This window comes from Salmo salar, chromosome ssa13 (genome assembly GCF_905237065.1).
Source record: "Salmo salar chromosome ssa13, Ssal_v3.1, whole genome shotgun sequence".
NCBI classification, from domain to species: domain Eukaryota; kingdom Metazoa; phylum Chordata; class Actinopteri; order Salmoniformes; family Salmonidae; genus Salmo; species Salmo salar.
Window position 1 is genome coordinate 42431533 of NC_059454.1, and position 25789 is coordinate 42457321.

The window sequence follows — 25789 nt, forward strand, 5'->3', positions numbered from 1 at the left end:
CACCAGCTGTTCTGGATGACTGAGTAATCACGCTCTCAATAGCCAATGTGAGCAAGACCTTTAAACAGGTCAACATTCACAAGGCCGTGGGGCCAGACGGATTACCAGGGCGTGTACTCAGAACATGCGCGGACCAACTGGCAAGTGTCTTCACTGACATTTTCAACCTCTCCCTGACCGAGTCTGTAATAACCACATGTTTCAAGCAGACCACCATAGTCCCTGTGCCCAAGAATGCGAAGGTAATCTGCCTAAATGACTACCTCCCCATAGTACTCACGTTGGTAGCCATGAAGTGCTTTGAAAGGCTGGTCATGGCTCACATCAACACCATCCTCCCAGAAACCCTAGACCCATTCCTGGTATGGCAACTGCTCGGTATCTGACCGTAAGTCGCTACAGAGGGTAGTGCGTACGGCCCAATACATCACTGGGGCCAAGCTTCCTGCCATCCAGGACCTATATACCAGGCGGTGTCAGAGGAAGGCCCAAAAAACTGGCAAAGACTCCAGTCACCCAAGTCATAGACTGTTCTCTCTGCTACCACACGGCAAGCAGTACCGGAGTGCCAAGTCTAGGTTGGTCTAAAAGGCTCCTTAACAGCTTCTACCCCCAAGCTATAAGACTGCTGAACAATTAATCAAATGGCCATGCTACTCGCTGTTTATCATCTGTGCATAGTCACTTTATCCCTAGCTACATGTACAAATGACCTCGACTAACCTGTACCCCTGCACATTTACTCTGTACCTGGTCCCCTGTATATTCTGTAGTCTCGTGATTGTAATGTAATTCTACTGTCTTACTTTTTATTGTTATTTAGTAAATATCTATATTTCTTGAACTACACTGTAGGTTAAGTAAGCATTTCCCATTTCATGCCAGCTCCACTGCATTTTCCACTGCATTTTTTCACAGACTGATTTAGACCTGGGACACCAGGTATGTGCAATTCACTCAACAGAAAACCAGCAGGCTCCGGACCTTGTAGAATAAGATTTGAATGACCCTGGTCTAGAGAGCTAACAACATTCTCAGCTCAAAATCACCTCCACCATGGGGCCATGTTCACATCAGCAAACCGCCCACATGATGCGATACACTCTGTCTGCCATCTGCCTGGTGCAGTTGAAACTGGGATTCATCCTTGAAGAGCACACTTCTCCAGAGTGCCAGTGGCCGTCGAACGTGAGCATCTGCCCACTTGTTAGAATAATTTGTATGTGTTAGAATAATGACTAAATTGTTCCACTCTTAAATGGTAGGATAGGGGGTGATAGGTTTGAGAAACATTGGAGAGGTTTCAAACCAAGAGGGTCATAAAGGGGGAGGGGAGGTGAAAGCCTTGAAGAATGTGGTAAACTTTATGGTTCTTTGTGGTGAGTGGAAAAGTACTGGTTGTTTGAGAAGGGAGTGGTCTAAAGATAGGAATATGTGTGTGGATTATAAAAGGACTGAGTCCTAATTTTTGACTTTAGAACGTTCTCTGAATAAACTGTACAGACCTTTTGCAGAAAGCTGAGTCCTTGCCTAATTATTATTAACCCAGTGTCTTACAAACCTTGGGGATTAGTCAAGGCTTATTGATTGGTAATTATTAGCATTGGGATTCGAAATCCCCGTAACAATTGGTCCTTCGAGCGGATCTCATATACCTGTTGACTGTCGTTCCAGGGGACACTGAAAACTGTGCACAGGCGGATGAAACATCCGTAAAAAACAAAGTCCTACCCTCTAATATTGAGGGTTAATTTCAGGCCAGTGGCGAACTGGAACATGAGAGTAAACGGTGATGAGAGCTAACCAAAATTATACCTCAGATGCAAAGAAAAGGTCAGTAATCTTCATTCATTTGTTTGGGGGTTAAGTTAAAAACAAACTCGCTTAAAAAATGTACTTTGCATTAGTCAAAATAGAGTGGGAAAATGCTTGATTCTTAAACCAAACTGGAGTGAATGGTATCTGGTATACTGTCCATAGAATCTAACATAGAGAAAGTTTAATTACAAAAGTATATATGTTAGTGGTGGCGGCATTGGGTAGCAGATCATTGAAAGGAGTGTAACGGAATCGGACGGGTCCGTAATGACTCGTATTAGTTGAGGCCATTACTAAAAATAAACTACCCTGGGTTGAAAGAGATTCAGAAAGAGGTATTAACACCAAAAACCTATGGGACAAAGGAGTACTATGAAAACGTAATATAGAAGGCGAAATATAAAGTAATAACGATTGGAAATATGAGGGTAACCTAAAAATAGAGTGTGTGAAATGAGATATTAACTGAGTCAAAAGTCATAAGAAGTGTTAAATCGTATGTGTGTAAGACCTAATACTCTATTGTCTATAAGTAGTGATAGAAATATTAATCATCCAGACACATAAACATTAATTTGCTCACGTGTGAGACTAATATTCGATAAAAGATCACCTCTATAGATAGGTTTAAACTAGGTCAGAGACGTAATGGTATGAATATAGATCGCCTATCAAAATACGTTACAGAGGGATAGTGGAGATCAAAGGGAGGAAAAAATAATAGGTCTGACTATTCCGAGAGGGAGGAATTAAAGGTTAACCTCTTACATCTAGACGTTCCGCTAGCGGAACACCTGCTCCAATATCCAATGATGGGCGTGGCGCGAAATACAAACTCCTCAAAAATCCAAAAACGTCCATTTTTCAAACATATGACTATTTTACACCATTTTAAAGACAAGACTCTCCTTTATCTAACCACATTGTCCGATTTCAAAAAGGCTTTACAACGACAGCAAAACATTAGATTATGTCAGGAGAGTACCCTGCCAAAAATAATAAGACACACATTTTTCAAGCTAGCATATAATGTCACAAAAACCAAAACCACAGCTAAATGCAGCACTAACCTTTGATGATCATCAGATGACACTCCTAGGACATTATGTTATACAATACATGCATGTTTTGTTCAATCAAGTTCATATTTATATCAAAAACCTGCATTTTACATTAGCATGTGATGTTCAGAATTAGCAAACTTCCGGTGAATTTACTAAATTACTCACGATAAACGTTCACAAAAAACATAACAATTATTTAAAGAATTATAGATACAGAACTCCGTTATGCAATCGCGGTGTCAGATTTTAAAATAGCTTTTCGGCGAAAGCACATTTTGCAATATTCTGAGTAGATAGCCCGGCCATCACGGCTAGCTAATTTGACACCCACCAAGTTTGGCCCTCACCAAACTCAGATTTACTATAAGAAAAATTGGATTACCTTTGCTGTTCTTCGTCAGAATGCACTCTCAGGACTTCTACTTCAACAACAAATGTTGTTTTGGTTCCAAATAATCCATAGTTATATTCAAATAGCTCCGTTTTGTTCGTTCGTTCAGGTCAGTATCCGAAGGGTGATGCGCGAGTGCATTTCGTGACAAAAAAAATCAAAATATTCCATTACCGTACGTCGAAGCATGTCAAACGCTGTTTAAAATAAATTTTTATGCTATTTTTTTCATAAAATAGCGATAATATTCCAACCGGGCGACGTTGTATTCATTCAAAGACTGAAAGAAAAACATGGAGTCGCCTCGTGGACGCGCATCTCCAGTGTCATTGTTCCCTGCCTGACCACTCACAAAAACTCCTGCTGTTTTTCGCCCAGAGACTGCAGAGACGTCATTCCACTTTCTGGTGCCTTCTGAGAGCCAATGGAAGCCTTAGAAAATGTCACGTTACAGCAGAGATGCTGTATTTTTGATAGAGATGCCACAGAAGGAGAACAAATTGTCAGACAGGGATCTTCCTGTATGGAATCTTCTCAGGTTTTGGCCTGCCATATGAGTTCTGTTATACTCACAGACACCATTCAAACAGTTTTAGAAACTTTAGAGTGTTTTCTATCCAAATCGACTAATTATATGCATATTCTCGTTTCTGGGCAAGAGTAGTAACCAGTTTAAATCATGTACGTTTTTTATCCGGCCATGCAAATACTGCCCCCTAGCCCCAACAGGATAAAGGGGTCCTACAATTCTAAATCAGTTAGCTTAATGATAATCTATGACCATCTTAAAACAACTCCATATGTTAGCTTAGTAGAACCCCCCCAAAGGCTTTTATTTAGAGGTATTAATCTGACTATTCTATCGTCATTGATTTGATTTACTTATTTCAGCAAATTTGGGGATTTCTGTATAGTGGTCTAATGTTGGTGGGGCATTTTACCCTGTTTTAATGTTACTCCCGAATCACTATGATCAATAAAATAGTTTTTCTTGAGTCTACTTTAAACAGAGCTGAGATTTACTCAGAATAGCCTGAAGCCACAGGGCTCTTCTCACAGGCTGTCAAAGCTATGCCAATCCCCCAGAAGGAAAACCGAACCTAACAGGTGAAGACTGGGGTGGTGGTGGGAGCAAAAGAAGCAAACGCATACTACTGTAGCAGTAGCAGGATGTGGTCAGCTTAAATGGACCGCCAAATAAGGTAGGCGTGATTGTTACTAGCATCTAATTGGTGTAATATCAGCTGATGGGTCAGCTGAGGCAGGCACTCCAGTTCCCTTTCTGAACTGGCTTCGCTTTATTTGTGTAACGTTAATGTTACTCCTGAATCACTATGATAAATATAATACCTTTTCTTCAGAGTATTTTTTTTACAGAGATGAGATTTACTTTGAAGTGCAAAGTGTAAGAATAGGCCTACAGGTAAAATCAGTCATTGATACAGACATGGTGGCCTAGCAGGAAAATTGGAATATCATAAACCAAGAAATTGTGAGTTCAAATCCCAGGTGAGGACATGTTCAATAATGTTTCAATCCAATTAGCAACATATTTTCATGTGAATATTCTAAAATGTGCATCAAAACAGCTTAATTTTCCCACCAAAGAAGCTACTTCATTAAATTGACTTAAAGAGCTGTGCGTGATGACGTAGTGCACATAAAATAACCTTTGCAGTTGAAATTCCCATTAAAAATACAAGTTAAATGGGTTTCCGTCATATTTTCAACTCTACTGATGGTTTGTCACAAAACATGTTGCGTTATGTAGCGAATGTGCCAACTCTGGCCTTGGCACGTGCGCTCTAGCCAACAGCTTGCAGATACATTGCGGGTATAGCCTACATGATGAGATTATTATGGGATAAAAAGCAAGATTATTTGTCAAACGGCAGCCAAGCATCGATGATCATGTCATCAGAATAAGAATAATATTTATTGGAAAAGAGCATCAACCTCATCACCATGCACATTCATCACAACTTATTTTATATGTAGCCTATTAAATGGCATGCTTTCCCGAGTCTCAGTGGGAGGATGACACAATATCATCACGTGGTTCCAAGTTTTTTTCCAGTTTGATTGTTATTATGTCAATATTTGCGCATAAAGGAGTATCGACCACCATTTCGCGCATAATTAATTTTACCGACACAAAAAGATCCCACCTTGTCTAGCGTATTTAGTTTTGTTGACATTTGGAAAGTTTATTGACATATTACCTGTTTGCATCAACCCTGTCGTGACATTTTTTATCTGACATGTACTTTACTCGCATAAAAAGGTTGAATGGAAACCTGGTTACTGTAATCATGTATGTCAAAGTGTGTAATATATGTAAGTTGAAAACACTATGTTAAAAGCACTGTTTGTGTGTGTGGGTGTCCCTAGCAATGCCAAAAGACAAACAGCTGTGCCTGGATCAGTGGTTCACCAATCAGGGCCTTGATGGGCTTGGCAACAGTAACAAGGGGTGATGTGTGATGAAACTAAGGTGTGTTTGCCCTGGGTAAAATAAAAAAATTGGGGGGAGAACGTTTCTTAGCAGCCATCAGCTGACGTCCCCGGGACAAACCGGGAACTAGACAAACAACTCCAAGGGGACCATGAGACAACATGCCAAGAATTTCCTAAAAACAACCGGGAACTAGACAAAACCTCCAGGGGACCATGACGCAACGTCCTGACGACTTTAAGCGACCATGATATCCTGGGGACGTCCTAACTACTCATTATTGTTTGCAGGGGAGGCTAAATAAATTCAGCTTGGCCCCCAAGATTGTCACAAACTTGTACAGATGTACCATCGAGAGCATTCTGTCGGGCTGTAATGCCACCTGGTACAGCAACTGCACCACCCACAACCGCAGGGCTCTCCAGAGGGTGGTGCGGTCAATCCAATGCATCATTGGGGGCACACTGCCTTTCCTCCAGGACATCTACAGCACCCAGTGCCATAGGAAGGCCAAGAAGATCATCAAGGACCTCAGCCACCCAAGCCATAACCTTTTCACCCTGCTACCATCTAGAAGTTGGAGACAGTATAGGTACATTAAATCTGGGATCAGGAGACTGATAAACAGATTCTATCTCCAGGCAATCAGACTGTTGAACAGCCAACACTAGCCAGCCTCCGCCCGTTACCCTGCCCTGCATCTTAGACACTGTCACTAGCCGGCTGCCACCCAGTACTCTACCTTGCACCTTTGAGACTGCTGTTTACATATTGTTTTACCCATTTTATATGCATATACTGTATTCTAGTCAAGGCTCATCCAATATATACTGTCCATACAGTCTATTCAAACCATTTATACACATATACAGTGGCAAGAAAAAGTATGTGAACCCTTTGGAATTACCTGGATTTCTGCATAAATTGGTCATAGAATTTGATCTGATCTTCATCTAAGTAAAAAAAAATAGACAAACACAGTCTACTTAAACTAATAACACACAAACAATTATACGTTTTCATGTCTTTATTGAACACACCATGTAAACATTCACAGTGTAGGGTGGAAAAAGTATGTGAACCCTTGGATTTAATAACTGGTCGCCTTTGGCAGCAATAACCTCAACCAAACATTTTCTGTAGTTGCAGATCAGACCTGCACAATGGTCAGGAGGAGTTTTGGACCATTCATCTTTACAAAACTGTTTCAGTTCAGCAATATTCTTGGGATGTTTGGTGTGAACCGCTCTCGAGGTCATGCCACAGCATTTTAAATCGTGTTGAGGTCAGGACTGACTGGGCCACCCCAGAAGGCGTATTTTCTTCTGTTGAAGCCATTCTGTTGTTGATTTACTTCTGTGTTTTGGGTCGTTGTCCTGCTGCATCACCCAACTTCTGTTGAGCTTCAATTGATGGACAGATAGCTTAACATTCTCCTGCAAAATGTCTTGATCAACTTGGGAATTCATTTTTCCATTGATAACAGCAAGCTATCCAGGCCTGAGGCAGCAAAGCAGCCCAAACCATAAGGCTCCCTCCACCATACTTTACAGTTGGGATGAGGTTTTGATATTGGTGTGCTGTGCCTTTTTATCTCCACACATAGTGTTGTCTGTTCCTTCCAAACAACTCAACTTTAGTTTAATCTGTCCACAGAATATTTTGCCAGAAGCACTGTGGAACATCCAGGTGCTCTTTTGCGAACTTCGGACGTGCAGCAATAAAGTTTTTGGACAGCAGTGGCTTCTTCCGTGGTGTCCTCCCATGAACACCATTCTTGTTTAGTGTTTTACAAATCATAGTCTTTAGCTGACACTCTAGGATTCTTCTTAACCTCATTGAGCATTTTGCACTGTGCTCTTGCAGTCATCTTTGCAGGACAGCCACTCCTAGGGAGAGTAGCAACAGTGCTGAACTTTCTCCATTTATAGACAATTTGTCTTACTATGGACTGATGAACATCAAGGCTTTTAGACATACTTTTGTAACCCTTTCCAGCTTTATGCAAGTCAACAACAATTCAATCGTATGTCTTCTGAGATCTCTTTTGTTCGATGCATGGTTCACATCAGGCAATGTTCTTGTGAATAGCAAACTCTAATTTTGTGAGTGTTTTTTTATGGGGCAGGGCAGCTCTAACCAACATCTCCAATCTCGTCTCATTGATTGGACTCCAGGTTAGCTGACTCCTGACTCCAATTAGGTTTTGGAAAAGTTATTAGCCTTGGGGTTCACATACCAACCTACACTGTGAATGTTTAAATTATGTATGCAATATAGAAAAATATAATAATTTGTGTGTTATTAGTTTAAACACACTGTGTTTGTCTATTGTTGTGACTAAAACGAAGAACAGATCTAAATGTTATGAAAAAATCTATGCAGAAATCCAGGTAATTCCAAAGGGTTCACATACTTTTTCTTGCTACTGTACAGTACCAGTTAAAAGTTTGCACACACCTACTCATTCTAAGGTTTTTTTTTAATTTTTACTATTTTCTACATTGTAGAATAATAGTGAAGACATCAAAACTATGATATAACACATATGGAATCATGTAGTAACCAAAAAAAGCATTAAACAAATCAAAATATATTTTATATTCTTCAAAGTAGCCACTCTTTGCCTTGATGACAGCTTTGCACACTCTTGGCATTCTCTCAACCAGCTTCATGAGATAGTCACCTGGAATGCATTTCAATTAACAGGTGTGCCTTCTTAAAAGTTAATTTGTGGAATTTCTTTACTTCTTAATGCGTTTGAGCCAATTACTTGTGTTGTGACAAGGTAGGGGTGGTATACAGAAGATAGCCCTATTTGGTAAAAGACCAAGTCCATATTATGACAAGAACAGCTTAAATAAGCAAAGAGAAATGACAGTCCATCATTACTTTAAGAACTTTGAAAGTTTCTTGAAGTGCAGTCGCTAAAACCATCAAGCACTATGATGAAACTTTCTCTTATGAGGACCTCCACAGGAAAGGATGACCCAGAGTTACCTCTGCTGCAGAGGATAAGTTCATTAGAGTTAACTGCACCTCAGATTGCAGCCCAAATAAATGCTTCACAGAGTTCAAGTAGCAGACACTTCTCAACATCCACTGTTCAGAGCAGACTGCGTGATTATCTAGGAAATGAAGTGGAATTATCTAGGATAATTATCTACTGAGCCGGTAGACCATACAAGCTCACAGAACTGGACCGCTGAGTGCTGAAGCGCGTAGCGTGTAAAAATCGTCTGTCCTCAGTTGCAACACTCACTACCGAGTTCCAAACTGCCTCTGGAAGCAACATCAGCACAAGAATTGTTCGTCGGGAGCTTCATGAAATGGGTTTCCATTACGGTGCAGCTGCACACAAGCTTAAGATCACCATGTGCAATGCCAAGCGTTGGCTGGAGTGGTGTAAAGCTCTCTAACATTGGACTCTGGAGCAGTGGAAACGCATTCTCTGGTGTGATGAATCACGGTTCACCATCTGGCAGTCCGACGGACAAATCTGGGCTTGGCAGGAGAACGCTACCAGCCCAAATGCATAGTGACAACTGTACACTTTGGTGGAGGAGGAATAATGGTCTGGGGCTGTTTTCCATTGTTCAGGCTAGCCCCTTAATTCCAGTGACGGGAAATCTTAATGCTACAACATACAAGGACATTCTAGACAATTCTGTGCTTTCAACTTTGTGGCAACAGTTTGGAGAAGCCCTTTCCTGTTTCAGCATGACAATGCCCCCATGCTCAAAGCGAGGCCCATACAGAAATGGTTTGTCAAGATCGGTGTGGAAGAACTTGATTGGACTGTACAGAGCCCTGACCTCAGCCCTGATGCATATTCTTGATATCATTTGAAATGAAACACTTTGACGTTTCTGGAAATGTGAAATTAATGTAGGAGAATATAACACAGTAGATCTGGTAAAAGATAATACAAAGAAAAAAAACATGCTTTTTTTACCATCATCTTTGAAATGCAAGAGAAAGGCCATTATGTCCCATCCTGACCCTTGTAAGAGGTCATTTTCTATTGTAGAGTGGTCAGGCGTGACAGGGGGTGTTTTTCTTGTTTTCTGTTTCTATGTGGGTTTTCTAGATTTCTATTTCTATGTTGGGGTTATTGGGATGATCTCCAATTAGAGGCAGCCGGTTCTCGTTGTCTCTAATTGGAGATCATATTTATGTAGGAGGTTTTTCCTTTTGGTTTTGTGGGTTGTTAATATTTTGAGTAGTGTGTTTTCTCTCTGCGTCACGGTTTGTTGTTTTGGTATTTCAAGTATTTGGTGTATTGCATTACGTTTCGCGGATTAATAAAGATGTGGAACTACAAACACGCTGCGCCTTGGTCCGATCCTTTAAACAGCCGTGACACATTATGTATTATTCCAGCCCAGGTGCCATTTAGATTTTGGCCACTAGATGGCAGCAGTGTATGGGCAAAGGCTTAGACTGATCCAATGAACCCTTGCATATCTGTTCAAAATGTTGTATCAAGACTGCCCAAATGTACTTAATTGGTTTATTAATACATTTTCAAGTTAATAATTGTGCACTCGCCTCAAACAATAGCAGGGCATTCTTTCACTGTAATAGCTACTGTAAATTGGACAGTGCAGTTAGAGTAACAAGAATTTAAGCTTTCTGCCCATATCAGATATGTCTATGTCCTGGGAAATGTTCATGTTACTTACAACCTCATACTAACCACATTAACCTTCGTTAGCTTGACTGTCCCGTGGGGAGGACACTGATCCTGTAGAGGTTATTAAATAAGTCAAATACATTTTTAGCAAAGATAGGCCTACGTTTGCATCTTTAAAGAAAACGTGTTGGATTGGATCTCTCGATTTGCTATGCTGCATTTTTTTAATAAGAAATAACAGAGATGTGCTTTGGAAATAGCAACTTGGATTAAATATGACGATGTTGTCAAGGCTCAGGAGAAGACCCAGATGCAGACCGTAACAAAAGTTTACTACAAAAACAGGAGGGCAGGCAAACAACAGGCAGAGTTCACTAATCCAGAGCAGAGTCCGAAAGGTACAGAACGGCAGGCAGACTCAGGGTCATGGCAGGCAGAGGTCAGTAATCCAGGGAGGTGTAACAAGGTACAGAACGGCGGGCAGGCTCAGGGCAGGCAGAGTGATCAAATGGACCTTTAAATACTTGATTGAGATTAGTAGGCTAGCCTAGAAAGCCGCCCCTATTTCAACATAATTCCTACTCTAGAGCAGAAATGCTTATTTCGATTTCACCTCCGAAGAATGACGCAAGATACTTACACATGTTTACGAATTGGGGGTGGGAAAGAATGTTGTGGTGATTTCCATGTGGAGTGGAGAAACACCAACAAATAAGGAATTGACAGCTGTCAGTTTAGCTAGCTAACATGCTAACCTTAGCTAGCTATATTGCTAACCTTATTGAGCTAGCTAATGTTCTGTTGTTGCTGGGTTTTTTTTACTACACCGTATTCAAAAGATTAGCCAGCTGGCTAGGCTGGTTCTGGAGCTGGTTTTGTCATAAGCATTTAGGGAAAACTTCGCTACAGATGGAAACCAGTATATTTAACTTCGCCATCTATTGTTATCGCCAAAGTTTTAGCATCTTCCATAAGTAACATGCGTTTTTTTCTACAGGTACATTGTAATAGACACGATGCAACCTTTCGGTAGGTAGGCTGCTGGCAGGCTTCGGCTGCGGTACAGCAAAGCCTAGTCAGCCAGTGCTCATGGTTTTCAAAGGGGAAGTGAAATGATAGGCTACAATGACTTTGCTCATGATGCACGTCACAAATGACATGTAACAACACCCTGAGAAATTCGGACATGAAACACCAATACAAATGCAACAACAGCACAACAATATATAGTGAACAAAAATGTAAGTTAGTTACAGATCATATAAGGAAATCAGTCAATTGCAATAAAGTCATTAGGCCCAGAGCTATGGATTTCACATAACTGGGCAGGACTGCAGCCATTGGTGGGCCTGGGAGGGTATTGGCCCACCCACTGTGGAGCCAGGCTCAGCCAATCAGGATCAGTTTTTCCCCACAAAGGGGCTTTATTACAGACAGAAATACTCCTTAGTTTCATCAGCTGTCCAGGTGGCTGATCTCAGACAATCCCGCAGCTAAAGAAGACGGATGTAGAGGTCTTGGGCTGGCATGTTTACACGTGGTCTGCGGTTGTGAGGCTGGTTGGACATACCGCCAAATTCTCTAAAACAATGTTGGAGGCGGCTTATGGTAGAGAAATTAATATAAAATTATCTGCCATCAACTCTGGTGGACATTACTGCAGTCAGCATGCCAATTGCATGCTCCCTCAAAACTTGCGACATCTGTGGCATTGTGTTGTGTGAGAAAACTGCACATTTTAGAGTGGCCTTTTATTTTCCCCAGCACAAGGTGCACCTGTGTCATTATCATGCTGTTTTATCCACTTCTTGATATGCCACACCTGTCAAGTGAATGGATTACCTTGGCAAATGAGAAATTGTATTTTTTTTATTTCACCTTTATTTAACCAGGTAGGCAAGTTGAGAACAAGTTCTCATTTACAATTGCGACCTGGCCAAGATAAAGCAAAGCAGTTTGACACATACAACAACACAGAGTTACACATGGAGTAAAACAAACATACAGTCAATAATATAGTAGAAAAATAAGTCTATATACAAAGTGAGCAAATGAGGTCAGATAAGGGAGGTAAAGACAAAAAAGGCCATGTGTCACAGTTGTCTAAAGGATCGGACCAATATTTATTAGACTGTGAAACTTTATGCAATACAAAATAAACTGAAGGACAAAACATCAAACCGTGACGCAGAGGAGAAACCAACACTACTCACAAAATCTAATCACCCACAAAAACAGGTGGGACAAACATCAGCTTAAATATGACCTCCAATTAGAGACAACGACGTCCAGCTGCCTCTAATTGGAGATCATACCAAACAAGACCAACATAGAAATACAAAACTAGAAACTGAATGTAGAAATACAAAACATAGACATCACCCCCTGTCACGCCCTGACCTACTCTACCATAGAAAATAACAACATACTATGGTCAGGATGTGACACCATGGTGGCGAAGTAAATACAATATAGCATGTAAAACACTGGAATGGTAGATTTGCAGTGGAAGAAAGTGCAAAGTAGAAATAGAAATAATGGGGTGCAAAGGTCCAAAATAAATAAATAAATAAATGCAGTAGGGGAAGAGGTATCTGTTTGGGCTAAATTATAGATGGGCTATGTACAGGTGCAGTAATCTGTGAGCTGCTCTGATAGCTGGGAGAGGGAGATAAGTGTTTCCAGTTTTAGAGATTTTTGTAGTTCGTTCCAGTCACTGGCAGCAGAGAACTGGAAGGAGAGGCGGCCGAAGGAGGAATTGGCTTTGGGGGTGACCAGAGAGATTCACCTGCTGGAGCGCGTGCTACAGGTGGGTGCTGCAATGGTGACCAGCGAGCTGAGATCAGGGGGAATGCTCACTAACAGAAATGTAAACAAATTTGTGCACAACATTTGAGAGAAATAAGCTTTTTGTGTGTATGGAACATTTCTGGGATCATTTATTTCAGCTCATGAAACCTGGGACCAACACTTTACATGTTGCATTTATATTTTTGTTCCTTGAATTTTCTTTTGCAGGTGCATGTTCATTATAGGATAGACACTTGTGGTTTAGCTGCACCAATCAAAGCAGTAAAGTGTGTAGTTAATTAAGCAAGACTATAGTGGTCAAACAATTCATCTTGGGGTGATGGAGAGAGCAGCGTTGCCAACCGCAATCATATCACATAATTATACCATTTATAAATGGTATAATTTCGTGATTTAATTGCTGTATGTATATATTTAATACAGACTAGCTCCAAAATAAGTGAACATTGAGAAATTATCCAATGGATTATGTACATTTTCTGACTATTGGTTTGAACAAGGTGATGCGCAGATTCACTGACCTAAAAATAATCTTGAATTGCGAAATAACCTACACTTTTTTTTCAAGTGATCTTTACCCAGGCTTCAAAAATCCTTTTAATTCTGTGTAGCGTCTCCCGCAGGCTGATCCTCTCAACCGCAAGGAGGCCACACGCAGTACAATTTCAACAAATCAAATGCTGCGGTTTCAGAGATTAGCCCGTGATGCTGAAGAATGTGGATTTTACAGTAGGGTTTCTCGTGTTGTCTTTTATTTTCCGAGCGATTGAATACACGGGGGGCCTTTGCAAACTTAAATATAGGACTGACCCACTCTTTCTGTTGATGGTGTAATGTTCTATGCCGTCGGTTAGTCTCGAAATGTATGAAAAACAATAGGCTTTTGGAATTCATTGTAGTCTAGATGCACTCAACGTAGAGGTTTTCCTTCTCACGTTGGCTACAAGCGACTCTGATCAACAAACACAGGTAATGATGATATTGATATTTTGGGACACAATAACTGGTGATAAAGAGATGTAATGTCTTTTGTCTGATTGGAAAGCTATGGTTTTAGCCAAATGATTGACGGTGATGATTGACTGTGATAAAATCATAGCCGTAATTAGCGTCACGGTTATGTTGTCTTGATGGTCTCTGTAACATTGTATCAATGAATCTCCATTCAAGACTGGCTACCGTTGTAAAAATGGCAAATGACAATGTTATGAATATAATTGTATTTCATCTCTGAAGAATATAAATTCAGAAGAATAGGAATCCTGCAATGAATCTAAACTCTGCTTTTAACTCTCATCAATAATAGACAGAAGATAGTGGTTAAATGACGATAGCTCTAAACTGTATACAATGTTGCCCCTGTGTTATTATTGTGTTGTCACTGTGTTGGACGTGTTTTTCCGTCCTGTGTGCTTTTAAGGCAGGCAGGCAGGCAGCACAGTCTGTCTGTTAAGGGGATATGCTTGGCCTACTTAGTGTACATTTTTAACTTCCTCGTCCACGATTAGCGGTCTCTAACCTCAATATAACCTCAACACTACTAGAGTGAAACAGCAAACGGGAGTGGCCAATTTGCTATAATGCAATCCATTGAGCTACAGCAGAATTTCAGAAGTGACATTTAGAAAGACATTTCAGAAGTGCAATGGAACTACAGAGACATTTGCCACTCCTGTTTGCTGTTTCACTCTAGTAGTTTCACTCTCATTTAAAAGTTATTTATACAACAAGAGGATAGCCTTATCTCACTAGGACAGAGATTGGCAATTTAGATGGGGATGGGTGCCACAAAAAAATCTGAACTCATCATGGGAAGCTGCATTGGCTCAAGGGTCTGCATACACACATCCATACCCACACATGTAGTCCGAGCTGGCTCTACCATTTTGGGGGCCCTAAGCTACATTTTGTTTCCCACACCTTGAGAGCAAAACATTCTCTACACATTTTGCCATGGGGCGTGTAGAAAACATTTAAGTTTTTAAAGCATTTAGCTGCAAATCTACATATTTTGCAATGGGGTAGAGAGTTGATTTTGCTATTTTATATCTCATTTCATGCAATTCTACTCATTTTTCCATGGGGCGGAGAGAAGAATTTGCAGTTTTACAGCTAATTTCCTGCAATTCTACACATTTTGTCATAGGGTGAAGAGAAATGTTTGTCGTTTTTAATATGAAGAGTCACAAATACAATTAATGGGTGCCCCCCAGTCGGTAATTTCACCATGATTACTACAAATTTAGATAGAATTCCTGTAGACTAATTTACCAATCTCAAAAAGGTTAGCTGATGCACAACCAAATTTTGAAATCGCACCTTGTGTATTCTACTATTCTAACTCTCAACAGTAAGTTGAAACTCCGACTGAGTTCCCCAAAAATATTGATCCGTAGAGATACTCTGGTTAAATAAAAATGCCCCAGGGCAGTGATTGGGGACATTGCCCTGTGACGGTTGCCTTTTGGATGGGACATTAAATGGGTGTCCTGATTCTCTGTGGTCACTAAAGATCCCATGGCACTTATCGTAAGAGTAGGGGCGTTAACCCCGGTGTCCTGGTTAAATTCCCAATCTGGCCCTCATAACATCATGGCCACCTTTCAATTGGCTCATTCATCCCTCCTCCTCTCCCCTGTAACTACTCCCCTGGTAGTTGCTGTAAATGAGAATGTGTTCTCAAGTCAACTTACCTGGGAAAATAAAACGAAATAGAGCAAGGCCCCTGACTCGGCCTTCAGTGTGTATAATACAGACAGTTGGACAGAACTATCATGTTCCATGCAAGATAAGTAGAGGATTAGTATCAGCTATATTCTGAATATTTTGAGCCTGACGAAAACAATAGCTGAAGCAAATGGTCGACATATGTTTCCTGCCTTTTCAATCCTGTTGCGTTCCAATCTCAGAAAGAGATGCTGTAATTGGAGTGGACCAGGAACTACCAGAGAGGAGGAGGAGGAGGAGGAGGAGGAGAGGGAGGAGGAGGAGGATATCACCATGAAAGGTCTGAGTGCCTCCAGGTTCTGCTTCTACTTGGGTTTTGTAGTGGGGACCCTCAGCCTGTACCTCTTCCTGCGCCAGGTGTGTACCCATCTATAATCTAGTGGCCTTAAACACCCATATCAACTATTCAGGTAGCCATATATTATTACAATAATATACTTCTGTAATTATTATTCAGATAGCCGTATACACCTGTAATTACGGTACTCTCTCCCTGCATTAGTGCACCTACGTAGTGCATCTGTCGTTACTGTTGACTGTGTTGATGTTTGATGCTTGCTATGCAGTAGAGGCTGCTGAGGGGAGGACGGATCATAATAATGGCTGGATAGGAGTCAATGGAATGATATCAACCACATGGAAACCACGTGTTTGATGGTTGATGCCATTCTATTGACTCTATTCCTGCCATTATTATGATCCGTCTTCCCCTCGGCAGCCTCCACTGCTGCTATGGTGTCATGATGTTATCAGTCAGTAAACTTTTTTAACTTGTACCACACCATATTTATAATGTGAACATACAGCTATGGTTTGAGAGGAGCATGGAGCTCCCTGTGCTGGGAGGGGTCCAGGGCAGCTCAGTAGCAGCGGTGGCAGAGGAGAGGCAGGCCAGTGTGGCGAGAGCAGCCCTCATCAACCTCAACGTCCCACACCACACAGGTACACAGGCCCAATAAGGCCAGGACCCATCCCAGTGAAAGGAAATTGAGTGCCTCTGAAGATCTCATAAATCTGTGTTGAAGTTTGAAAGATGTGTGTTGTGAACGTTTTGTATTTTAATATCGAAAATGAACCTCTTGGCTGCCACAATTATTAAGACACTTAATTATGAAAAAGACTCTTTCCAAAACATACATCTACCCATGTAAATATGAATAATATACAGTGTCCCTCCATAAGGGGAAACTGCACCACTGTTCTTACCCAGTGCCTTTGTTATTGTTTTGTTGGTAAAATCAACTTGTGGAGCCTCCGGCTGCTTGGTAAAACAAATTGCAGTACATATTCTGCTCTTCTATTGCTCGTGCAATGATGTCAGTGGGGGAAAAAAACAGTGTTTGTTGTAATATCATGGAGGTTCTACCAATTAGATGGGCAAACAGCAGTTCCTACATTCATTTTTGGACTTAGAAATTATATGATGTGTACCCATTGATTCTTGTAGAATATATATTGTAAATGCCTTATGAGCTTAGTTCAACTGTCGTTAACCCATCAGAACACGAAATATAAGCTTGTTTTACGCCAATGTTTGTAAACAAAGTACATGTAAAAAGCAATATCTAGCCTCAAAACATGGTTAAAACTATAATTTTTATATCATGGATGTTCCTCGCATCTATAGCTCTGTCTATGAATTAGCTAAGCTTTACCCTTAGTTTTTTACCGAAACAGTGGTGGGGACAACGCTTTGTTATTGTTTCTACTGCTGATTGCCGCTTTAAGGATTTCAGCTTTAAAGTTGTTTCTAGTGTGGCTATGATTTTCAGGTGACTACAGTCGCGTGGCAGATGAGTTGTACCAGAAGGTGCGCATCCTGTGCTGGGTGATGACAGGTCCCAGTAACCTGCAGACAAAGGCCCGCCATGTCAAGGCCACCTGGAGCCGCCACTGCAACGTGGTGGTCTTCATGAGCTCTGTCGATGACCCAGGTAGGTACCCAGCCAGGTAGCCTAGAGAGTATTGAGGCGGGCTGCTTTGAATCCCATGACCAACGGGAAACATCTGGTCCTATATAGATGCTATCTCGTGCCTTGTTTCCCTGGTTGAAAGTATCCTATATAGATGCTATCTCGTGCCTTGTTTCCCTTGAGTAAGGCCCGTAACCCTAACTGCTGTGATGCACAATGGCTGACTCTGTGCTTTGTGCCTGACTGACTGTGCTTTGTGCCTGACTGACAGTAGGAAAATGGAGAATAACGCATTCTTCTTCTTCTTCTTCGCCAGACTTCCCCACCGTAGGGCTGGGGACAGGGGAGGGCCGCGACCAGCTCTACTGGAAGACCATCCGGGCCTTCCACTATGCCCTGGAGCATCATGGGAACGAAGCCGACTGGTTCCTCAAGGCAGATGACGACACCTTTGTAGTGGTGGACAACCTCCGCTGGGTACTGTCCAATCACACACCCGAGGAGCCCCTCTACTTCGGCAAGCGCTTCAAGCCCTACGCCAAGCAGGGGTACATGAGTGGCGGAGCGGGGTATGTGTTGAGTAAGGAGGCTCTCAGGAGGTTCGTGGAGGGATTCAAGACCAAGGTGTGTACTCATACCACCTCTGTGGAGGACTTGGCTCTGGGACAGTGTCTGGAGAAGATGGGGGTTCTGGCCATGGACTCGAGGGATACGTTGCAGCGTGAGACGTTTCATCCATTCGTGCCGGAACACCACCTGACTGGGAAGTTTTCCAAGAGCTTCTGGTACTGGAACTACTGCTACTACCCCATCGTAGAGGTCAGTCACTGCTGAGCTCTCTCTCTTTCTCCTTCTCTTGTTGTCCTTCATTTTGTTGGCTTTCAGTTTCACTGATTTATAAGATACAAGCCAGAGCTCACCTTGCTCTTAGTCTCTCTCTCTCTCTCTCTCTCTCTCTCTCTCTCTCTCTCTCTCTCTCTCTCTCTCACACACTCTCTTTCTCTCTGTCATTGTCTCTGTCATTCTCTGTTGCTGTCTCTCTCTCTTTTTCTCTCTTTTTCTCTCTCTCTCTCTCTCTCTCTCTCTCGCCATCTCTCTCTCTTTCTTCCTTTCCAGTCTCTCTCTGTCTCTCTGTAGTACCTCACTATCTTACTAGTATAAGACTGTTTAAGATGAACCCAGATAATAGATTACCGTTGAATTGGTGGTCAAACTGGGTCAGGAAGACAGTTTTCCAAGAGCTTGAACATGTTTTCTCTTAAAATCCTTTAATTCAATTAATGGCCATCTGTACACTATTGTGCACCAATTGGATATTTGTGGCTCAAGGGTTTTTTGTCTATTAAAGTGTAGTTAGGGCATTTTTTGACCAGGGCATCACTGTCTCTGAAACTAGGTATAATATATGGAATATTGACATTTATTTTCGATGAGCAGCCTGAATATAGGCTACATGTTATGTAAAGGATATATCACAGTGAAAATGACAACGTTAGATGTCTGTCCTTCCACAGCCTTCATAGATTGAAAGAAATTACATTAAAGTGGATGATTGCTAAAGTGGATGATTGCAGTGGAGACAATGCAATGTCCACAGTAGGAACATTTGCCATTTTCTTTCTGCAGATAATTGTGCTAATTCATTGTGCTTTGCAATGCAAATGAGACAAGTTTATTATGAGTCTATCAGGCAGGGACCACTAAGGCACGTGACAATACACCTGGGGGTAAACAAGTTATTTGGGAGTCTTTGTGGAGGAAACATAACCAGTGTTTCCTCTGCTTAACAATGACTGTCGGTAGTGTGTTATTAGGTTTTCCCAGTCAAATATACTTGCAGGCATGTCAAATAGACAGTGAACACTCCAAAAGTCCGTTTTAAACAGATGTTTAAGCTATCTGATGTACGCTACAGAGGAGTAGGCGTGTGTGTTCTGAGCTGTATTGCTGTGTGTGTGTGTGTGTGTGTGTGTGTGTGTGTGTGTGTGTGTGTGTGTGTGTGTGTGTGTGTGTGTGTGTGTGTACGCGTGTGCATATGTCACAGGTGTATGTTTTACGGGTGGGATTCTGTCAAAAGATACAGTGGGAGGCCATATAGCATGTTTTATAGTGGTCGGTTTGCTATTTTCCCCCAGGGTCCCCAGTGCTGCTCAGACCTGGCAGTATCCTTCCACTATGTGGACGCAGAGCTGATGTACACGCTGGAGTACTGGACCTACCACCTCCGTGCCTACGGCTACAGATACCGCTACAGACCTCCACTACCGCAGGGCCTGGTGGAGCGGCTGGCCCAGCCGGAAAGGGCCACTGTGGGGGCAGCTGGTAGAGGGACAATCCCAGCTGGTATTCTTGTCGTTGGTGGTGGAGACCAGTCCAAAATGGAGGCAGTGTCATATAAAGGGGCTGCGGGGGGAAGTAAAATCCCCATGGACAACAACAGGACTGCAGTCACACAGGAGAGACAGCAGTGATTCTCATTGGGCCGAAGCCTAACTTCCACTTAAGTGGAACGTGAACGTGGTCATGCGTTGGTGTCAATGGGTCTGTTTGATTTGAAGCGTTTGAATGTGTTTTTAAGGTGGTAACGGGAGTGTGTTGTTGTGTGTGGTGGAAACAGGACTTGTGAAATGGTCACGCCAGGAACAGGTTCGATATTTCCTACATTGTGCACAAGTTCCACCACAGTTCAGGTTTGATTGGTTGGAGGGGATTTATTCATCCATATACTGCACAACTTTTTACTCGAACGTGTTAACTGTTTTTTATCGATATCTATTGCTGTTTTATCTGAGATTCTGTTTGAATTCCAATGGTATGCCGTTAGTGACCATGTATCTGTATAAACTTCTAGATCATTTACTTCATGTAGCCCACGCTGCATAAAAACATTCTGACCTGGACATTTCCGATAGCATGATATCAAGCATTTCTGTGTCTTACAGTTGATTCGGAAAAAATCATCATTTCCACAACTAACAGTGCTCCTGTATTCCGTTCCGTTATTGACCGTCCATAACTATTCAATTCTATATTGGTATTGCACTTTTCGAGAGATATGAAGGGACCTTTATATGCGTGCACTGAACAATGGTCGTTTCTTAACGTTGTCGAATTTCCGTCAGAATATGAGGTTTTCGACGTCAGGTCAAGCTGATAGAGCACATTTTTGAATGGTATTACATTGCTCTGTGGTGTAACTAAGTGTGAGTGTGTTTCATGTCAAATGTAATACCCATATGTTTTTAATATCCACTATATTCTAGATAATCTGCTAAGCAGTTGAATGGCCTTAAAGTGGGGTAGATTACACTTACTATAACTACAGTACTAAAGTATTTTTTGGACAGTACTACTTAATGTTCATTTTTGGTTACATATTCAAAGTGCCGGATGGAAGCATCTTTCTCGTTGCTATGATTTAAAATGTTGTAACCAAATATCTTTCAGTTAATTGTCAGTATTGTTGCCACATTTTATTATTTATTTCATTTGAATCACAAACATATGGTAAAGAAATAGATCTTATCAGATGGGACTGTTACGGATATCTTTCAGATAATACATTATATAGCAATTAGTTACTATGACAACCCATCAGGGCACATGTTACAGTAGCAGGTTGATTTTGGTCAGTTTAAATTCCATAGATGTTTTCGCAAAATACTTTTGTTTTGTAAAATAAATAGTTGTCTTTTTCTGTGTTGTATAATAATAACTCCAATCTTCTGAAAAGGGGTTTTGCCTTGGCTGGATGTTAGGGATGGGTTCTGGATGACTGTCTTGTCTACAGCCCACGCCGAAACCTGGATCAGACAATAACAGTGGATTTTTAGTTATACATTTACAATCAGTAAAGTTTCATGAATGTGTTTTTAAAGCTTCTAGTATTGTTTAATTATCGCAGAACATGAGAAAATATGAAGCACTTGATAACTTATTGTTATTCAATGTATTCTACACTCTTAGGGGGAAAAAAGGCTTCCGAAATGGTTCTTCTGCTGTCCCAATAGGAGAACCCTTTTGGGTTCCATGTAGAACCTTCTGTAGAAAGGGTTCTACCTGGAACCAAAAACAGTTCTTCAAATGGTTCTCCTATGGGGACAGCCGTAGAACCCTTTAAAGTTGGAGATACCACCTTTTGTCTCAGAGCGTACTACATAGAGAGATGAGCTAACGCTGATACATTTACTGTATTTAAGGCATACATGGAAACCTACGTAGCATAAAATGCACGCAGTCTACTAAATGATATGGGAGAGAAAATGCCTCACACACACACACACACACACACCTCAGTCTGCACTTATTGAAGAATAAGCCTCCTCTTCTTGTCTCAGGGTATGCCTCCTTTCTCAAAGGACGCATGTTACCTGTTAGAGAGAACACACATTGAGTCACTGAGCTGAAAAATCTCCACTGCACATTGGATTATTATGGAGGTATAGATGAATTAACCTTTTACTGCAGTGGACTAAATCAGTGTCACACAGTGTTTCTTGGTAGTCTTAAACACATCTACATTAAAACAAAAGTATACACCTCACACACATGGTTATGGACTTAAGAAAAGAAGACACCTGGACCATGTCAGATATAGAGTTGAAATGTATTACATTTTGAGTTTGCATCCCAATACTACTCTTTATATACATCACAGAAGACTGAATTATAACAAAACCGCTTGACATAGAAACACTGGATTTTCAGCGTAAAAAAACAGGTACTAATTATGAAATTATGAAAAATATGAATAACATTCCACCATGAGGCCACTAGAGGGCGTTTTGGTCATTTGACTGCAGGTAATGTATGCCACTTAGCAGATGCTTTCATCCAAAGCAACTTAAAATATGATCGCTGTATGAATGAGCCCATGACCTTGGTGTTTATTGCTAGTACCACACTCTTATCAACTGAGCCACACAAGCTGAGCTGCAGAGGACCATTAGATTAGATTCTCATGCCCAGCCACCCACCCACACTCACCTTGTTCCAAGTTTCTTCTGCCCATAAGCCCAACAAAGACATCATCCATCTCTCCTGTGACAAAAACGGTTAAATCATTATCAAATGCCGGTGTTCGCAGTATATGAAATTAAATTTGTCGTTATTGTTCTATTAAAGTTAATAACATTTCTATTGATATGTAAAACAAACAGTAAATCAATGGTTATTCCTTACTTTTATGCGGAGAGGGAGGTAGGTCATAAATATCTGTGAAAAAGCAAGTCAATTGTAAAAAATGCGTAAAACCCAATAAAAATGTTTATTCAATAAAAAGTAAATTAGTCCTGTGAATAAAGTAATTTCCCTGCAGTGAACTCCTGCTTCAGCACTGAACATATTTGAGTAGATAAAGACTAGGACACATTGTTAATTTAGTCAAAACAGAGAAGTCTCAGTGACACAGTATCAGTATAACCCCCTCTATACATCATCACAGATTACTCAGTGCATGAATTGGGCAGGAGCTCACCAGAGCTGAGTACCTGCACCTCCAATTATCTACGGCTTGATCTCCCATTCCTCTTACAGAATAGTAGCTCAAAACTATAGTGGCGCTCCTGCACTTAAATATAAACAGTACTGGCACCCAAAATTAGTACAGGAACCTATTTCAGTCCAAGTCAAGCACCGAGACAACTGTTGTCTGCTGAGGGTCTTAACTTTGATTGATTGATTGATTGATTGATTGATTGATTGATTGATTGATTGATTGATTGATTGTAAGATGCAGAGACAGAGCTGAAGCTTACCAGCGCCCCTTCTCCCCATCAGCCCAACGAAGCTGTCGTAATCCAGGTCGTTATATCTCTTCAGAATGGACCGCTTGAGCTTTTCAAGACCTGGAGTATCCTGTAAAGACAATGATGATATGTCATTAATAAGCATCGTTTTTCTTCCATTCGTAGACATGAAATCAGTCCCCAAGAAAATAATAATAGGGATGACACGTGAACAAGGTTATCTTTCCGCAGATGCGGCTTTAATTTGATCAGATCCCTACAGTAATTTGCTTTGAATTCACAATTATGTTTTAAACCATTATACTCAAAACATTTTTTTTTACGTTACCATATGAGGGTTAAATAGATACGGTTGGATGAGAAACTTCCTTACCTCTGAGTCAGCAGTTGATCTGTGTGCCCCAGCAGCAGGCTCCTCGCAGCTGGACTGGCTTGAGCGGAGTTTCATGACGAGGAACAGAGTCACCAGTAACAATCCGTTTTTCATCTTCTTAACACCACCTGTAGCCTAGACAAGCTGTGATGTTGGGTTGACAATAATATCAACATTTAGAGATACATTTGTTTGACGCATTACAATAAACAACTTCCAAACTGCAAAATGCTTCATTAGAGCTCAGCTGAAACCAGCAAACGCGCACCAAATATGAAACGGACTTGACACATTGAAAATCCACAATGAATAATAGACTAGAAGACTGCAACAGCAGGCCTAAACATTCGTTTCTCTTCTAAAATGTAGTGATAACTGGTTTTAAATTGTGCGTAATGCGCACGGAATGTTTGCAATTTATTATGAAATGAAAGGCTATATTACTAAACCTTGACAGTCATTTGATTTGTAGATATGTTTTCCGAATAGGCTACAACAATTACGCTATCATGTAGGCTATAGGCCTATAGAAAAAGTCCGAAATGTTTTTGTTGTTCAGCTTGCAGACAAAGTTGATTCGTTGAGTCTCCAAATGTCCCTGCAAAACGCCCGCCATCCAATTGCTGGACAAATACATTCTGAATAACTTGAAATAGACTCTATAACAAAAAAAAATACGGTACACATCTATCAAAAAATATATATATATTTACCTGTTTTCCGACGTGGTAATATTCGAATTGGAATATTATGTTAGAGACAGCTGGAGAAGACCGTGCGCGCGCCCGGGTGCAGATGCTTAGTGGTGAGAGCGAAACGATGATACGGAAAGCTCCTGCAGTGCAACGACGAGATCCACGAGGACAGAGTGATGTGTACACTTATCTGTTTATTAAATCATAGCTGTGTATCTGCGCGAGTCCAATCAGCTTCAGAAACGTAGGAGGGGTCTCGACGTCTTATATCACATTCTCGTGTATCCTCATAGTCATACCACTGATGATGATGATGATGATCAGGATGTTAAAATGGAGCCAATGGCGCCTAGCTGTCATCCGAAAAAAAGAACACCATGATCCATTCAGTGTCCCCAAACGTTCCACGATCCTATTCTTTGATAGGCGACATTTACACAAATCTGATTGGTAGGCTTGTGAAGTTCAACGGATGCTGGTCTTATGACTTCAGTTGGTTTTCTTATTTTCAAATGGTTGTGGTAAGAGAGTGATGTGTACCTGTAGGCCTATCCATCGGTTGGAGTTGATTCATATTTAGGCCCAACGGTTTCATTTTTCAACAGGTTGGGACCAACATTTCAAAGACAGTACCACGTGGAACTGTATTGCTCATTATCTCTCTCGTTGACTGACTTGAATACTGTTTGCTCTGCCCTAGTTCACTGCAAAATAGTTTGTCTCCTCGTGGTGCGCTGCCGTCTTGATTGCTTAATTGTAATGGTCATTGACGAGAGCCCAATCCATCTAGGAAGTCATTAGGCGACAGAGATAGGAGCTGCCACAGCAACATGAGACTACATGGATGGATGTCTTGGAGAGAGCAAATTGAGCGCCTGCCTACGTGCGGAGTTGATTAGGGAAGAGCGAGCGGGAGAGAGGAGTCATCGGTGGCCTATGCGCTCTGATGAGAGATGGATGGATCTAAGAACAGAAGTATGGAGATGAATAAACTATATTATTCAGATGAACATACCTGCACTTTTTGTATACTCAAATAATACCTAAGGAAATTGAAATTCTCTCCCCCCCTTCAAAAACAAAAACATGAAATGAACGCTAAATTCGAATGTAAATGCATGTCCAGCATAATTGCTCTGAGGCCAGTTTTAGAACATTT

The 25789-nt window shown here is 41.2% G+C and overlaps 2 protein-coding genes across 3 annotated transcripts; one reads left to right on the forward strand and one right to left on the reverse strand.

Moving 5' to 3' along the window:
* The first annotated feature begins 1627 nt into the window (after window positions 1–1627).
* c1galt1la (core 1 synthase, glycoprotein-N-acetylgalactosamine 3-beta-galactosyltransferase 1, like a) lies at window positions 1628–21692 on the forward strand. 2 transcript variants are annotated; one of them, XM_014135857.2, is made up of 6 exons: window positions 1628–1833; window positions 16085–16259; window positions 16709–16844; window positions 17675–17836; window positions 18132–18634; window positions 19951–21692. In XM_014135857.2, the coding sequence occupies exons 1-6, from the start codon at window positions 1793–1795 to the stop codon at window positions 20284–20286; spliced, it is 1353 nt and encodes a 450-aa protein (XP_013991332.2). In that variant the 5' UTR covers window positions 1628–1792; the 3' UTR covers window positions 20287–21692. The 2 variants fall into 2 exon arrangements, with proteins under 2 accessions (XP_013991332.2, XP_013991333.1); XM_014135858.2 differs by lacking the exon at window positions 1628–1833 and adding an exon at window positions 13410–14144.
* Window positions 21274–25050, reverse strand: tac3a (tachykinin precursor 3a). The gene is made up of 7 exons (XM_014135859.2): window positions 24649–25050; window positions 23936–24079; window positions 23572–23671; window positions 22997–23029; window positions 22802–22855; window positions 22107–22185; window positions 21274–21618 (listed from the first exon to the last, which is right to left on the reverse strand). Exons 2-7 carry the CDS (start codon window positions 24047–24049, stop codon window positions 21600–21602), a joined length of 399 nt encoding a protein of 132 aa, XP_013991334.1. The 5' UTR covers window positions 24050–24079; window positions 24649–25050; the 3' UTR covers window positions 21274–21599.
* Window positions 25051–25789: the final 739 nt, after the last annotated feature.

Excerpts from the sequence above, each read along its gene's own strand:
- c1galt1la (XM_014135857.2), top strand. The coding sequence starts at position 1,793 with ATGAGAGCTAACCAAAATTATACCTCAGATGCAAAGAAAAG. Across the intron at positions 16,260-16,708 it reads TGTACCTCTTCCTGCGCCAG|CTATGGTTTGAGAGGAGCAT; the intron begins GTGTGTACCCAT and ends GTGAACATACAG. Across the intron at positions 18,635-19,950 it reads GCTACTACCCCATCGTAGAG|GGTCCCCAGTGCTGCTCAGA; the intron begins GTCAGTCACTGC and ends ATTTTCCCCCAG.
- tac3a (XM_014135859.2), bottom strand. The coding sequence starts at position 24,049 with ATGAAAAACGGATTGTTACTGGTGACTCTGTTCCTCGTCATGAAACTC. Across the intron at positions 23,030-23,571 it reads GATGGGGAGAAGGGGCGCTG|ATATTTATGACCTACCTCCC; the intron begins GTAAGCTTCAGC and ends GCTTTTTCACAG. Across the intron at positions 22,186-22,801 it reads CAGAAGAAACTTGGAACAAG|GTAACATGCGTCCTTTGAGA; the intron begins GTGAGTGTGGGT and ends TCTCTCTAACAG.